Raw genomic sequence first — 15812 nt, 5'->3', positions numbered from 1 at the left:
GTCTTTGAACCAATTCTAAATCCCTCTCTAACATACTTGAAGCCAGCCAGTCTACATTTCTCCATCTTGTCCACGGGGATTTCATGGGAACCCTGCTGAAATCCAACATCCCATGTCTAGTCTTTCTCTTAATCTATCAGTCCAGTGACCTTATTAAAAATTCATTGAAGTCAGTCTGGCATAACTTTTTAGTTTTGAAACTTGGCTGGCTCTTAGTGACTGTTATTACTTCCCTTCCTAAGTACCATTTCTTTAATCAAATGCTCTGGAATTAGGGCAGGTATTGAAGTTCAGCTCAATGGCCAATAACTTAAATAACCTCTATTTCCCTTTTTGAAAAATGAGATTGTTGCCATCTCACCTTTCCTATTCTCAACAGTTTTTCAGAGATAACTAACAGTGTCTGAGCAGTCACATTCATGATTTCTTTATTTGCTTGTTATGTAGTTCATCCAGGATTGGTGATTTAAACGTATTGAGGGCAGTAAAAGTCTGTCTTACCTTACTCATCTCAAGTTTCAATTCTCTGTTTTCTATTTTTGTTTTTTTTTTTTTACTTCCCAATCTGAAGGCTATTTTTCTTAGTAGAGAAAACAAACAGTAAATGAGTTGAGTGGTCCTGTCTTACTTCCATTGTCTGTTATTATTTCCTCGGCTATAAAATGGTGCTAATGCATATATTCCCTAGAGCTGTAAATGGCAATTTTGAGACCTGGGGCCAGCAGCACAAAATGACACACAAAGCCATCTTTGACAGGGAGAGTCATTTGGCTGGGGGACAACTTTGGACATCACTCCAGAGTAGGGATCTCATTACTCAAAAGGCCCCTGCCTGGACTAAGCTGAGATAAGGGATACATTTGGGTTAAGGAGGAATTCACCTAAGGAGGAAGCATGTTATCATGTAGCTTCCTTCTTAACTAATTCTTTCTGCTTAGGTGTTAAGCTATGCTGTCAGCACCCTCTAAATTTCACTGCCCAAGTATAAATCTCCAGTTGCCCTATTCTAGTTTTAGTTCTTGTATTATATATCTCACAAGGCTACTGTGAGAAGTATGTTATAATAAGATAATAATGATTATAATATTGTGATGTTAAATACAGATGTGTGGTTCAGTGGATAGAGCTCTGGGGCTTGGAATCAGGAAGACAAGTTCAGATCTGCCTTAAACACTTACTAGCTGTGTTTCCAGGAAATTCACTTTGCCCTGTTTGCCTCAGTTTCCTCATCCAAAATGAGCTGGAGAAGGAAATGGCCAACCATTCCAGGATCTTTGCCAGGAAAACCAAATATTGGGTCATGACGAGTCACACAATACTTTAAAAAACAACTGAACAACAACAATGAAAAATGCAAAAGTAAAAAATGCCACCTAGGAATATATGTATCAGAAAATGTCATGTAGTGAGAATCTTGGCTAGAAGGTGGATAGATACACTCAAATATTCTGCTGGTACCTATAAAATATTAACAGACCTACATAAAGGAAGGCCTGAAACATACTGGGTGGGGTTCCTTTATGGGGATGCTTTAGGAGCATATGGAAAAGGATAGGAATGGATGGATGGATGGGAATTCATCCTTGTGGAAGAAGTCCCAAGATCATGGATCCTTTGGAGCATCAGAAGTAATAATTGATGTCTGCCTAAATGATTTCTCTCTGGCTGTTACATTAGCCAGAAGCAATGTGCATTTGTTACCCAGGCCCTACTGGAGCTATCATCAGGGTCATTTGGGGGCTGAAAACAACAACAACAAACAACTTTCCTAGTCAAAGTAAGAAGTTTTTTGTTTTTTTTTTTTAAAGATAAAATTGATAATACTCTACCTTGTATTGTGCTTATTTATGTCTGTGTCTTTCCCTGCTAGTAGATTGCAACTCCTTCAGGGCAGAAGATTTCTTATTTTTCATCCTTCTGTCTCCAGCACCTAGCACAGAGCTTTGTACATAGTTATTACTTAATAAATGCTTGCTGAATTGTTGTCAGACTAAAACAAAACAAACGAATGAACACACACACACACACACACACACACACACACACACACACACACAAAGATGTTCCCAGCTTAGCATTTCGAGAAGCACGCAGCAATGGAGGGAATCAGCACTGGATTTGGAAGCAGAGGGCTGATGTTTGAATAGTGGCTCTGCTACTTATAAACAACATCAGGTGAAAGTATCTTTGAGCCTCAGTTTCTTCCTCTGCTAAGTGAAGGTGTTGGTCTCTAAGGTCTCAGACCTAAGTGCATTTTCTCCCTACAGCCAGTCATGCTCTCTCCTTATAACACCCATTCTCTACCTTTTTACACTCAGCTCTAACTCCACTGTTTGGTTTTTGAGCTGATATTTAGGTCTTTTTTTTTTGCTACTTCCCTCCTGTCTCAAATGGAACTAGGAGGTGGGGGCTGATTGATCCCCTTCTTTGGGATCCCAGAATTTAAAGAGGGACTTTGGGACATTCAGATTCCTTAGGTGAATATCTGTTCTTAAATCTTTCCAGCTGACAAGAAAAACAAAGCAGTCTTTAATCTATGCTTGCTCTCTTAGCCAGAGAACTGGCTCTGGAATAATGGGGGACTGGGTTCAAACCCTGTCCTTGATACTATTGGTGTGTAGAATAAGAATTACTTAGCCTCCCTGGTCCTTTTTTTTTTCTCAACTGTGAAATGAAGGGGTTAAATTGATGACCTCTCAGCTCTAGATCTCCCATCCCACGATCTTCCTTAATCCTTAAAAGGATCCATGATTTTGTTGTCATGGGCCCTCCTCCCAATCCTACTGATTGCAACTCCTTGATACCTTAGTTGAGATGCTCTGGCTAAAGTAATCCATGACCTTATGATCCAAACAGGATCTTTGAACATCAGTAGAAGTTCCCTTAGATAACATTTAAAAGAGTCCATTGCTGTGGACATCTTTGCTTTCCATCTTGGTAGTACTTGCCAGACCTTGTTTTCTCCTGGCCTAGCCTTTGGGAGTCCAGGATTACCTCCAGACCAGGAGGAGTCGGGGAAGGAGGACCTCAGGAGAAGTCACAGTTGGGTTTTTCAGAGATGAGGGGCAGGCCAGGTTACATTCCATTTTAGAAGCTGCAGAAATCCTTGAATGTCAAGACTCATTGGCATTTCCTCCCAACTGTGAAGAACGCAAAAGCCTGCAGGGATATTGAAATGGTTGGAGGTTGTAGGAGGGACTGACTTGCCGCTCGATGGGAAAACATGGAGCTCCTTATTTAGAATCCTTTAAGGAAGCAGTTGCTCCAAATGTAGGTTTTGGCTTCCTAGACAGTGGGAAAGGTGGAGTGGTATTTTCTTTTATGAAAACTTCACTTTTCAGAAGCATTTACTTTACTAAAAGCTGGGGATTATCTCCTGAGCCAACACTCTCTTAGGTTCTTGTGTACATTCCTGCCAGTTCCTGGAAGCCTTGCAACAGCACTGCCAAAATATCAGGCCATTCACAAGGGCCATGCTGGGCCAATCCCATGGTCCATCTTTGACCACTGTCCAGGCCTCCAAGGGCTTGCTGGGGCATGACTGTCCTGACGAAGTTAGGGATGTCCCCACAGTATTCTTGATTCCTTTACGTGTTCCATTATGAAAAGGGCATTTGTCCATTTCCTGAAACCTTTTTTGGAAGCTATGGTATTTCTTGTTTTAGCCTGTACAAAGTTCCACAAGCCAGTTTTCATTGTTTGAAGTAGCACTGGCCTTTTCAAACTTCAAGGAGTTCCCTCCTTTACTTTTTTGGGATCCAGGGCTCACTCTATCTACTTGTCAATCAATAAGGATTTATTAATTATATTATTAATATTATATTTTAATATAATATTGTATAAAATATTATATATTATATATTAATAATATTAATTATTATATGCCAGGCACTATTGTTTGCTCAGGACACAAAGAAATGAAAAAGATAGTCCCTGTCCTAAAGGAGCTTACAGTCTAACAGGGAGACAACATATAAACAAATATGTACAAGCAAATTCTGTACAAGATAAATAGAGAACAATGAGCAGAGGGAATGCACTAGAAGAAAGAGGGATTGGGAAAGCCAATATTAGTTTGGACTTGAAAAAAGCAGAAAATCCAGGAGACAGAGATGAGGAGGTAGATGATTCCAGGCATGTAAATACTTCCATGTGATTTTATAGATTTTTCTTTGTGACATCTTAACCTTTTACAAGTCCTTTAATTTTTTCCGCATCTCCCTTTCCTCCTCTAAAATGAGGGAGCTGCATCATTTGGAGAATGACTTAAAAAAACAACTAAGGTAGGAGTATGATAGAATATTGTTATTCGCTAAGGCATGCTGAGTAGGAGGAATTCAGAGAAATGTGCAAAGATGTGTATGAACTAATGCAGAATGAAATAAGTAGAAACAAAGAATAGTATATATAACAGTTGTAAATTTTCAATAGTTGTGATTGAAAATATCACTTAAAGGGAAATCAAATCCTGAGTAACTGAAAAATCAACAATGGTCCCAGAGAAAAGTTAATGAAATATGCCTTTTTTTTCCTTTTGGCAGAGGGCAGAATGTTGTACATATTGTCTGATTCAGCTTTTTAACAGGTTTTCCAATTTTTTTCTTTGTTAGAAGGTTCAATGGGGGAGGAGAGGAAGGAGGATAAGAGTATTTCCAGAAATAACTGTAATGTAAAAACAAGTCATCAGTAATACTTATTTTAGAAAATGGTAAAAATAAAATGAGGGGGCTGAACCAGATAGATAATCTCTAAGAACCCTTTCAACCACAAATCCTGGGATATTTTGAACTGGTCTGTACTTAGATAATAAGGCTGGTCGTCTTTCTCCCCTTCAGTTCCCAATATCTCAACTTCCCTTAGTCACTATAATTCCCTTTCCCTAGGCTATTTCTAACTCCAGTGTCCAAATTCACATTCAGCCAGTATTTATTAAGCACTTATTATATTTAAGCCCTTGTGCTCTGCCCTTGGAATACAGAGATGAAAAAAATGACAGTTCCTACCATAGGGAAGCTTATGATCTAATAATACAATGTACAAGATGCACACAACTAAATATGATAGCAGAGGTGAGTCAAGGCAAATAATTATGAGAAATCTGAAAACAGAAAATGCCTTTACCTGAGGTGGAGGGCTGTGCTGGAAATTGACTCCTTTTTATGTATGCATATTTTTACAATTATTGTGCTGCAGAAGAAAAATCAGATCAAAAAGGAAAAAAATGAGAAAGACAACAAAATGCAGTCAAACAACAACAAAGAAGAGTGAAAATGCAATGTTGTGTTCCATGCTCAGTTCCCACAGTCCTCTCTCTCTGGGTGCAGAAGGCTCTCTTCATCACAAGATCATTGGAACTACCTCAGTCATCTCAATGTTGAAAAGAGCCATGTCCATCAGAACTGATCATCTTATGATCTTGTTATTGCCATGTACCATGATCTCCTGGTTCTGCTCATTTCACTTTAGCATCAGTTCATGTAAGTCTCTCCAGGCCTCCTTGAACTCATCCTGCTGATCATTTCTTACAGAACAATAATGCTCCATAACATTCACATACCATAACTTATTCAGTCATTCTCTAATTGATGGGCATCCACTCATTTTCCAATTTCTAGTCACTATAAAGAGGGCTGCCACAGAAATTTTTGCATATGTGGGTTCCTTTCCTTCCTTTAAGATCTCTTTGGGATATAAGCCCAGTAGAAATACTGCTGGGTCAAAGGGTACACACAGTTTGACAACTTTTTGAGCATAGTTCCAAATCACTCTCCAGAATGGTTGCATCCATTCACAAGTCCACCAACAATGTATTAGTGTCCCAGTTTTCTCACATCCTCTCCAACATTTGTCATTTTCTTTTTCTATCATCTTAGACAAACTGAGAAGTGTGTAATGGTAACTCAGAGTTGTCTTAATTTGCATTTCTCTGATCAATAGTGATTTAGAGTACTTTTTCATATGACTAGAAATGGTTTCAATTTCTTCATCTGAAAATTGTCTGTTCATATACTTTGACCATTTATCACTTGGAGAATGACTTGAATTCTTATACATTTGAGTCAATTCTCTATATATTTTAGAAATGAAGCCTTTATCAGAACTCAAGTTGGCTCCTTTCAGAAGGTACCTTTAGCAGTCTTGTTCATAGATGCTCAGTATAGTTGGACTTTTGTTTTCTTTCCACAGAGGAGTAGAATTTAGAGGAAGCTGACACACATGGACATTGATTTGGTTGAGGGTTAGAATTGCATTCTTGGTAAATATTTCATCCCCATAGGTTGAAGTCCATATGAAGTTTCAGAATCCCAATACCCACTTTTTAGGAAGTGTTATTGTTGGTTTTGTGTGTGTGTGTGTGTGTGTGTGTGTGTGTGTGTGTGTGTGTGTGTTTAGGAGGTAGCAGATCACTTTATTTCTATCTGTTTTATCTACTTCCCTATAGGCTATAATATGTTACAGTAAATAATTATAAATACCTATTATGTGCCAGGCACCATGGTAAGTGCTGGGAGTACATATACGAAAAAAAAAGACTATGCTTTCCCTCAAGGAGCTTACAATCTAATAGAACAAGATAATACAGAAAAGGAAGCTGAAGAGTGGGGAGAGCATATCCTGCATAGGGTCATGATGGTGATGGTGACATCAAAACCAAAGCACAGCAACTAGTGAAGAATAAGTGGCTGAAATTTTGAACTTTTCTGCAAAGGGAGGTTAAAGAACGATTTTGTTTTGTACCACTCTCCAGACTTCCAAAAGCTCATTCCAGCAGGAGTACAGAGAATAGGCTTTGAAACTCATGATCGGTAGCCTCTAAGATTTTAAAGTCCTCGGTATTCAGCATTTGTTATTACAGAGGCTTTGACTCCTAAACTCCTCTTGAATTTTGAAATTGAAATTGTTCTTATGGGAAAAAAATCTAATTTTAGTCTCATTGACCAGGGAGAGGGAGACACATATTATTGGTCAGTCACACGAAGGGTACATGATCTCTGGGTTTTTATCCCCAGTTAGAATTCATATATATGTCATTTACCAAACACTTCCCTCTCAGCAACCCTGTGGAATAGGTCTCCTCAACAAGGACTTTAGATGATTTGGATTTTCATGAGTATGATATAAATACTGTTACAGATCATTTAGTTAGTGACTCCAAGAGTTTCTAGAATCATCAATTTGGAGCTAGAAGGAACTTAGAGGCCATTTAATGAAAGCCCCTCATTTTATAGATGACAGAACTAAGAAGTCCAAGGTTATGCAAGTTTCTGTGGTCAAAAACCTCATCACCCAGTGATCAACTTTTTGGTGATGAGTTTCTCTGAATTGAGCTGGTCCTTAGATATCAGGCACAGAGCCCCATATCCCATGATAACGAAGATTTCTATAACATAGGGATCTGTGATTCCATAGGAATTGAAACTTCCTGATGAGGAAACTCACTGAATCAGTGCAAATCTATACCTTTCCTGTTTTAGAGAGTTGCCTAAGAGAGGTTAAATGATTTATCTGGGGTCACACAACCAGTATGTGTTATAAACAATCAAAATTTACATATTCTTGGTTCTGATTCTGGCTTTTCATTTACTATGCTGTGTTCCTTTTCACTTCTATTACATAAGAAAACCATTTTCCTCCAGCTGTTGAAGGGCCACTTACTTCAAATGGTGGTTGATACAACCCAATTCTAGTATAACTAAAGAACATGGACAGTTCTTTGGAGGTGACTGTGAAAAGACTCACCCTAGAAGCACTTTCTTTTGTAGCTCTGGAGCCCTGTGTGTGAAGAAATGAAAGGTGATGGTCATTCCCCTCTATTCATTTCCTTGGCCTCTCTTAGAGGAGTTCCCTGTAGTGCTATTCCTCCTCAAGTTACTCAATGCTTAACAAATGAGGAGGCCACTTAAAAGCATCTTTGAATGTTCCTACATGGTGCATTAGTCCTGGAGTGAATTTTGTTCACTGTGTTATATAAATAAAAATTAGGTCGACTTTACAGCCTATTATTATTACCCTGTACAAGAAGAGGGATTGCACCATGGTAGGAAATGCTACAGCAGTAAGAAAACTGACTTCACTAATCTAGCTCTCATGTTATCCTCTGGAAAGAGCTTCACATCTCCTTTTCTAAGACAAATCTCTGAATCACCCTCATTCTCTGTGTTCTTACAGCATGTCGAGAAGACTAGATCCTAAGGATCACCTGGATGGCCAGAGGTCAACTTCCCCCACCCCAAAGCAGGCCAGTGCTCACAGCCATGAAGGCCGCCGTCGGGAGATGAGGACTCACGGACAGGCTGGCCCACAGGTGGATGGCCCTCATCGGACACTCCAGGTGGACAGCAGGATGCAGAGAACAGGCCGGTCTCCCTCGGTGTCGCCGGACCGAGGCAGCACCCCAACATCACCTTATTCAGTACCCCAAATTGCTCCCCTCCCGAGCAGCACCCTCTGTCCTATATGCAAGACAACTGATCTTACCTCTTCTCCCAGCCAGCCAAACTTCAACACCTGTACACAGTGTCACAACAAGGTCTGCAACCAGTGTGGATTCAACCCCAACCCTCATCTCACAGAGGTAACCACTGCTTCCTTTTCTTATGAATGCCAATCCAACAAACTTGTTTGTTTGCCCAGAGATCCTACCATAGGAGAAGCTCCACGCTTGGAGTCAGAGGAACCAGGTTTGAGTCCTAGCCCCTACCATTTTGTTGCCACTTATGTTACCTTGGCCAAGTACTTTTAAGTTCTTTTCTGACCTCGGTCTAATCATCTGTGAAAATGGGGGAGTTGAACTGGACAATCCCCAAGGTCCTCTTCTAAATCTGTGATCCCAATTCAGTTGGAAATGTTCACCAAATCATATGAGATTATTGAGAAGGGTTATCTGACTGGTTTTCTTGACCACCCTCCTCTCAATCTTTAAGGAACGGGCCTGGCCCTGAGCCTGTGATCCCAGTGGCACAGAGAAGTAGAAGGCAAGGGAACTCCCTATACCAATGCTTGTTAGCTCTACAATGCTCTACAACCATGAGAGTTGCCTAGAGCCCAACATCCACATGAACTGTGGTTTATGACCCCATGTGAGGTCTCAGTTTTGATTTATTCTTAGTAAATGTTTGGTTTGTACCTATTTTATATACCTGTACACGTGCAATTACATAAAAATTTCTCAGGCAAAAAGGGGTTGCAAATAAAAAAAGTTTAAGAAGCTTTGACATAAAATATTGGACATTTGCCCTTAATCATACAACTAATATGTTCCAGAGGAGAGACTTAATTCCAGCCTTCAAGACTATCTCTTGATCCATTCTGCCATACTAGCTCACTTTGATTGTATCTTTCTTTCTTTCTTTTTATCTATCTACTGACCTATTTTCTATCTACCTTCCCTATATGTTCTCTCCACTACTGAACATATAACTTGATCATTTGGGTCCACTGACTTAAATTCTTCATTCTTATCATATCTTCTTTATTTTCATCCATCTCCCTTTTATAATCTCTATCAGTGTGTTTCCTTTTCCTTCTTGCTGGCACTTACATGCATTTTTAGCTCTACCTCTTTGTGGACAAGCCCTGGCTCTAGACTCCATGGTTCCCAGCTTACTGTGGGTGAATCCACGATCCCCACCTTGCTGTGGGAGAGCCCTGAATATGGGATCTGTGGTTCCTGGCTCTCTCTATCTAGTCAGTCTCTTTTCCGTTGTGGAAGCAGTGATCTCCGGTGTGTTTTGGCCACCCCACAGGAAGTTTATTTCAACCGAGAGTTTTCCATGCATTTCAGAACCTGCTCAGAAATGTCTCTTTAGACCCAGAATCATGCACTCCTTCCAGTCCCCAAGCTCTGTCTCTCTACTTGGGTTAGATGGGTGGGTTGGGGGAATGATCTGCAGGGCGAGCTGGACTTTGGGTGGTTAGCTTTCCACATGGCTAGGAGAGTACAACAGCAGTTGCTTGTTCCTTAGAGTAATGGCCAGTGGTAAGCCTCAGACTCAGGGACATGAATTGAAAGGACCTAGGTTTACCGTGCTTCTGTGCTTTCTCCCAAGCACTCCATCTGAGCCTAGAGGATCAGCGCAAGCTGCAGTTACTCTCCCGAGGCTGGCAGGCCTTTGGAGCCTCCAGGGGAGCCTTCTCAGGGACGCCTGGGACTCCAGCCGACTTGAGCATTTCCCTGGGGAGGCTAAGCCAGCACGTGAGGCTCTCTTAGATACAGAGGCCTGACTGTCCCCCAGGCTCAGGACTGGGGCTCCCAAGGGGACCACAGAGTGACATCAAAGCGGTGCTTCACTTGGTTGTGATTCTTAGGCTATCGGGAGCAGAGAAATCCTTTCGCCTTGGGTAGTGGGAGATAAGTGAGAATAATTGTTTGCAAGTTGGTGTCTATTTGTAAAATGTGGCACTGTAGGTGTGTAATGTGGGGGGGTGCGAAAGGTAAGTGTGAGATACTGGGGGAAGAGCTGACAATATTGGGGAGATGAGTCAATTTGTTCTTTTGGCTGAGCTCCCGGTGTGTGGGTTTTATTAAGAGAGGTGAGTGCTCTTCATTACTTGGCACCAGTGACTAATTTTTTGTGGAGGAGCAGTTCAATTCCGCACACTGATCAGCTAGGTAAGTGCTTGCAGCTCAATATTTTGAGAGAGCAGAGTCATTAGGGTCAGGAGGGTACCTTTTCTGGATTTCCTCCTGTGAAATGGCCCAAACCGTGAGCATTGTGGCGAGATGTGTGGCCTACAAACAGGCTGTGGCAAAGGCCTTATGAAGTCCCAGCCTGAAGGGGCCATGTCTGGGCATCCTGGCCCCAGAGAAACCAAGGGAAGGTACTGGCTGCCTGGACCGCTTTGGGTCCTTCCTTCTGCACGAGCTCCTCTGCCCATCCTGAACTGTTTCTGGGTACCAGAGCCCTGACCCTAGGCCTATCAAATATAGGTGACAGGAGACACCTCCAGGAGAGAGAGTTTTGGAAACAAGGCTGGGGCACAAGGGGCCACTATTTTAGTATTCACTAAATCACTGTTGGCCCATGTCATGTGCCGTCCTGTGGCCCCCTTCCCACTGACTATTTCTGACCAGGCCCAGCCACCAAAAATGTGACCATCTACTCCAGAGTATACCATTGGCCCCAGTCAGACCAAAGCCCGATGTACTTCATTCATTTAATCATGCAGAGTCACACAAAGATGGCAGGTGGCAGCACTGAAATTTAAACTCAGATCTTCTTGTCCAAAGGCAGTCATTTTTCTATTACATGCTATTAACTTTTATGATAGTAGCATTCACGTATCTGAAGGACTGTCAAATGACAGAGGGTTAGATTTGTTCTCTTTGGCCTCAGAGGACAAAAGTAGAAGCTACTGACAAAATTTGCAGAATGACATATATAGGCTTGATGCAAGGAAACTATTCCTAACAACTGGAACTGTCCAAATGGTGAATGGGCTGCCTCGAGAGATGGTGGTTTTACCTTCCTTGGAGGTTCTTTGAATGACTAGTTATAATCAGGAATGTAGAAGGGATTCGTGGGAATTATATTTCCCCAATTACATGGAACAACAATTTTTAAACATTCATTTTTTTTAAAGTTCTGAGTTCCAAATTCTATCTTTCCCTTCCTCCTCTCCAAGACAGTAAAAATTCTGATATTGGCTGTATACATGTAATCATGTAAAACATTTCCATATTGGTCATTTTGTGAAATAAAACTTGGTCATAGCTTTAGAGTCAGAAGATCCAGTTTCTTCATTTGACAGATGAGGAAACTGAGGCCCAGAAAGCTTAAATGATTCATCCAAACTCACATAGGATAATAAGTAGCAGAAATGACAAATGAACCACAGAATCCTCAGCTATAGTTAAAAGAGGCTTCATTCAACTATACATGAAAAGAATCTCCATCATTGTATATCTAACAAATGATCATTCATTTGAAGCCCTCCAGTGAAGGGGAACTCTACTCCTGGGCAGTCCACTCTTCTTTTGAAGAGTCCTAACTGTTAGAAAGGGGTTTTTTGGATGTTGACTCTAAATATGCTTCTTTGGAACTTCCATCCATTGTTTCTGGTCTTGCCTTGTGAGATAGAAGCCAGTTATCTGATGCCAAATGAAATATGTTCCCTCCAACTCTGCGATTCTACAATATTTCACAGAAAAGAAAGGCATCCCATCTCAAAGTTGTACCCATGTTGGAGAAATGAATATGAGCTGAAGAGCTAAATAAGAGCTAAAAGTGGGAGCCATGGAAGAGTAGCTTAGGGCATTGGAAAAAAGAAAAAGGAACAGGAGAATAGGGACTCCTTTCCAGGACATTAAACACCATCAGAGGATATAACTTTCCTGCTGTGTCTATTTATCCTTTATTTCTCTCTCCCATATACTGATTCGCTCCCTGAGGAGGTCTCCCCTGCTGGAGTCAGAAGGAAGGCATATTAGAAGCATTCTGCACACAGATATTGCCAAATCGATGTGTTCTGGTTGTCTAGCTATGTGAAGGGAGGGAGGAAGTGTCATGAGTGGGACGGGGGAGTAAATCAACCTTTTCCTTAAAATATGCCTTAGACATTTAACCTTAGACACATAGGCACATGTTCTGGTTCTATAATTTCTTCTGTATAATTTTGATCATTTCCCTCTATTGATGCTCGTCAACAAATCATCTGTAATTTATGGTTTTAAAAAGTACTATGGCAGTCAGGGGGATTAAGTAACTTACTTAAGGTGACACTGACAATAAGCATCGGAGGGGCAATTTGAAACTGGGTCCTCTAACTCAAATCCAGCATTCTTTCCACTAGAATCATACTAACTCTCCCAAGGGAGAGTGCAAGTGATTTGCCCACGGCCACAAAGATGGCATATGTCTGATGCAGAAACTGAATCCAGCTCTTCCTGACTTGATGGCTCACTGTTCCTCTGCTATGCCATAACTGCCTCTGTCCTGTGCTTAGGTTTGTTATAATGATCACTGACATTTACATAGAGGCAACTAGACAGCAGAATGAATAGACTACAGGACTCAGGATTTTGGAGGACTGAATTCAAATCTTGCCTTGTTCTGTGAAACTTGCCTTGGCTGCAAAACCCTAGGCTGTTTGCCTCAGTTTCCTCATCTGCAAAATGAGGATAATAATACTATTTACTTCTCTGGGTTGTTGTAAGGATCAAATTAGATGATATTTGTAAAGGGCTTTGCAGACCTTAAAGCTCTATGTAAATGCTAGCTATTATTAGGAGTTTTAATATATAGATGGCATATGGATATAGCAATAATAGCTGACATTTTGTAGGGCATTTTAAGATCTGAAGAGTACTTTACATACATTATTTCATTTGATCTTCACAATGACACTATGGTATAATCACTATAAGGATTATTGTCTGCTTTTTACAGCTGAAATAATAAAGGATCCAAGAGGTTATGACTTGTATATAGTCATACAGTTAGTATGTGACAGAGGTAGAATTTTAATCTAACTGTCTCAACTTTAAGTCTTTACTCTTTTTACTATGCCCATGGGCATAAATATATGAAGAGAAAATGGAGGAGGAGAAGGAAGGGAGGAAAGAGAAAAAGTGAGAGAGAAAGAGAGAGAAAGGGAAGGAGTGAGGGAAGGAGGGAGGGAGGGAGGAAATGAAGGAGGGAAGGAGGGAGGGAAGGAGGAAAGGAGGGAGAGAGAGAGAGAGAAAGAAAGAAAGAGAGAGAGACAGAGAGACAGAGAGAGAGAGAGAGAGAGAGAGAGAGAAAGAAAGAAAGAGACAGAGACAGAGAGAGAGGAGAGAGAGAGAGACAGAAAGAGAGAGAAATTGATTTAATGGAGAAAGAGCTAGCCTGGAAATCATAGAATACCAGAATTTGAGAGTTAGTTGGAAGGGACCTCTGTGATGGCTAGCTAGTCCAATTTATACCGACAGTGGTTCAGCAGTTCTATCTGGCAGTTCTTTCAGGACCCAAGTATGTAATTCCTCTGAACCTGGTGATTTGAACTCCTTAAGAATAGGCTGGGAGTCTCTTACTCCCTTCTTATTTATCTTAGATTTCAGTTCCCTGATCAGCCTTTTTTTGTTCTGCCATCTCCAGAGCAAAGATGCTCTCTTTGACAGAGAAAGCATAAGTGAAATTAGAATGGCCCTTCGACCTTCTTTCACCCCCCACAAATCACAGTCCTATCCCATCTTTGATCACCCTTTTCTTAATATAGCTTTCTGTTGACTTTAACTCCTTTTACCAGTCTAAGATCATTCTGACTTTCAACATTCCCTAGCACTATTTTTTTAAAACCATGTCATGCTTTTATATTCATCCTCTGTTACTTAGCCTTACTTCCACCTTGTGTATATATTCTTTTAAAATATCCGTTGGTTGATGAATGTCCTCTACATTTATATGATTCTCTTCAGACAATTTTCATTTTCCCTCTTAATTGGAATTATTTCAGAATTTCATTGTTTAGCACTCCCTTCTGGATTGACTTACCCTGTAGAATTTTAATCCGTGGAATTCTGCCCCCTTTGAAACTCTCCCAAAATTTAGGATGTGTGTCAAATCACATCTAAATTTCCTTTATCAAAAATTCTAGGAAGGAGTAGTCATTTCCTACAATAGTCCCATCATTTCTACTCCAGCAATTATTTCTTCTCTGTTAGCAAGAATCAGATCCAGAATAGAATTTCATCTTGTTGGCTCTTTCACTTTTGAAAGAATGAAGTTGTCACTCAGGTAAGCCAAGAAGTTATTCAATTCCTTGATTTTTTGGTAGAGAGCAAGAGATCTCCAGTCAATCCTTGGATGCTTGAAGACCATGTGTCTGGGCCAAGCTTTTGATCTGTTTCCCAAACATCTCATCTATTGCCTCTTTCTGTCCCAAGTTATCTCTAATATACTCCAGTGGGGGGAGAATCACTTCTGTTTTCTCCCACCATTAACCTTTACCCAAATACTTAGGACCATGTTTCTCTACTCTGATTGTTGCATTTCCTCACATGAAGATATGTGATGTATTTTATCCAGTTGTTTCACCCATGTTTGACTCTGTGTAACCCCATTTGGCAATTTCTTGGCAAAGATACTGGAATTTTTTGCCATTTCCTTCTCCAATTCATTTTAAAAATGAGTTTAAAGTTTTAAAACTTCATTTTAAAAATGAAAAACTTTATTGCATTGTCTCTCTGTGAATTTCTTAGCTGTCTCAACTGCTTTTTTTCATTCTTTATAGCTACTCTGTTTGGTATCTAATTTGGGAGGTTAAATATAGATATAGGAATAGGTATGGAAATAGATATGAATATAGATATGGATGTGGATATAGGCAGCTATAAATTTGGATACTGACAGATCTAGATATGGATCTAAAACTGGTGTAGACTAAATCTCGCTATTGATAGACAGCCTTCTCCCTCCCCCATCCTTTTTTAGTTTAAAACCTTTTTGTTTATATTTGCAACATACTAGCAAATAAATTTTTAACAGCTTTTTTTTTTAACTTTATTGATTTTTTTTTATATCCTTTAAACTTCCTCCTGTATTGCCCCTCTCCCCGACGGTCATTCTATATAACAAATAATATTTTTAAAGATAAAAGAAAGACAAGAAACAAAATCAACAAAACTAATCATTATTTCAAAAAAAGTATAACAGTCAGTGGTTCTATTCACGGATCTCTAGCCTGCAGAGGAAAGTGTTTTCTCATCTCTTCTTTGGGTTCAAGCTTGGTTTTTGTTTTGGGGTTGGGTTTTTTTTTTTTTTGTCTTTTTGCAATGTTCATTTTCAATTATTTTGTATTTTTTTACATTTACATTGTTATTGTCATTGTGTATT

General features: G+C 40.1%; 1 protein-coding gene across 2 annotated transcripts in view; it reads left to right on the top strand.

The window, feature by feature from the left end:
- Positions 1–8164: 8164 nt before the first annotated feature.
- The window catches only part of BSN (bassoon presynaptic cytomatrix protein), a 117074-nt gene continuing 109426 nt past the window's right edge, over positions 8165–15812 (top strand). For both annotated transcript variants that reach the window (XM_031959159.1, XM_031959166.1), the window contains exon 1: positions 8165–8575. In XM_031959159.1, the coding sequence (XP_031815019.1) occupies positions 8171–8575 (405 nt within the window). In that variant the 5' untranslated portion in view covers positions 8165–8170. The remainder of the gene's footprint in view (positions 8576–15812) is intronic.

Source organism: Sarcophilus harrisii, chromosome 1 (genome assembly GCF_902635505.1).
Source record: "Sarcophilus harrisii chromosome 1, mSarHar1.11, whole genome shotgun sequence".
NCBI lineage: Eukaryota > Metazoa > Chordata > Mammalia > Dasyuromorphia > Dasyuridae > Sarcophilus > Sarcophilus harrisii.
This window is presented reverse-complemented; position numbering and strand designations above follow the sequence as displayed.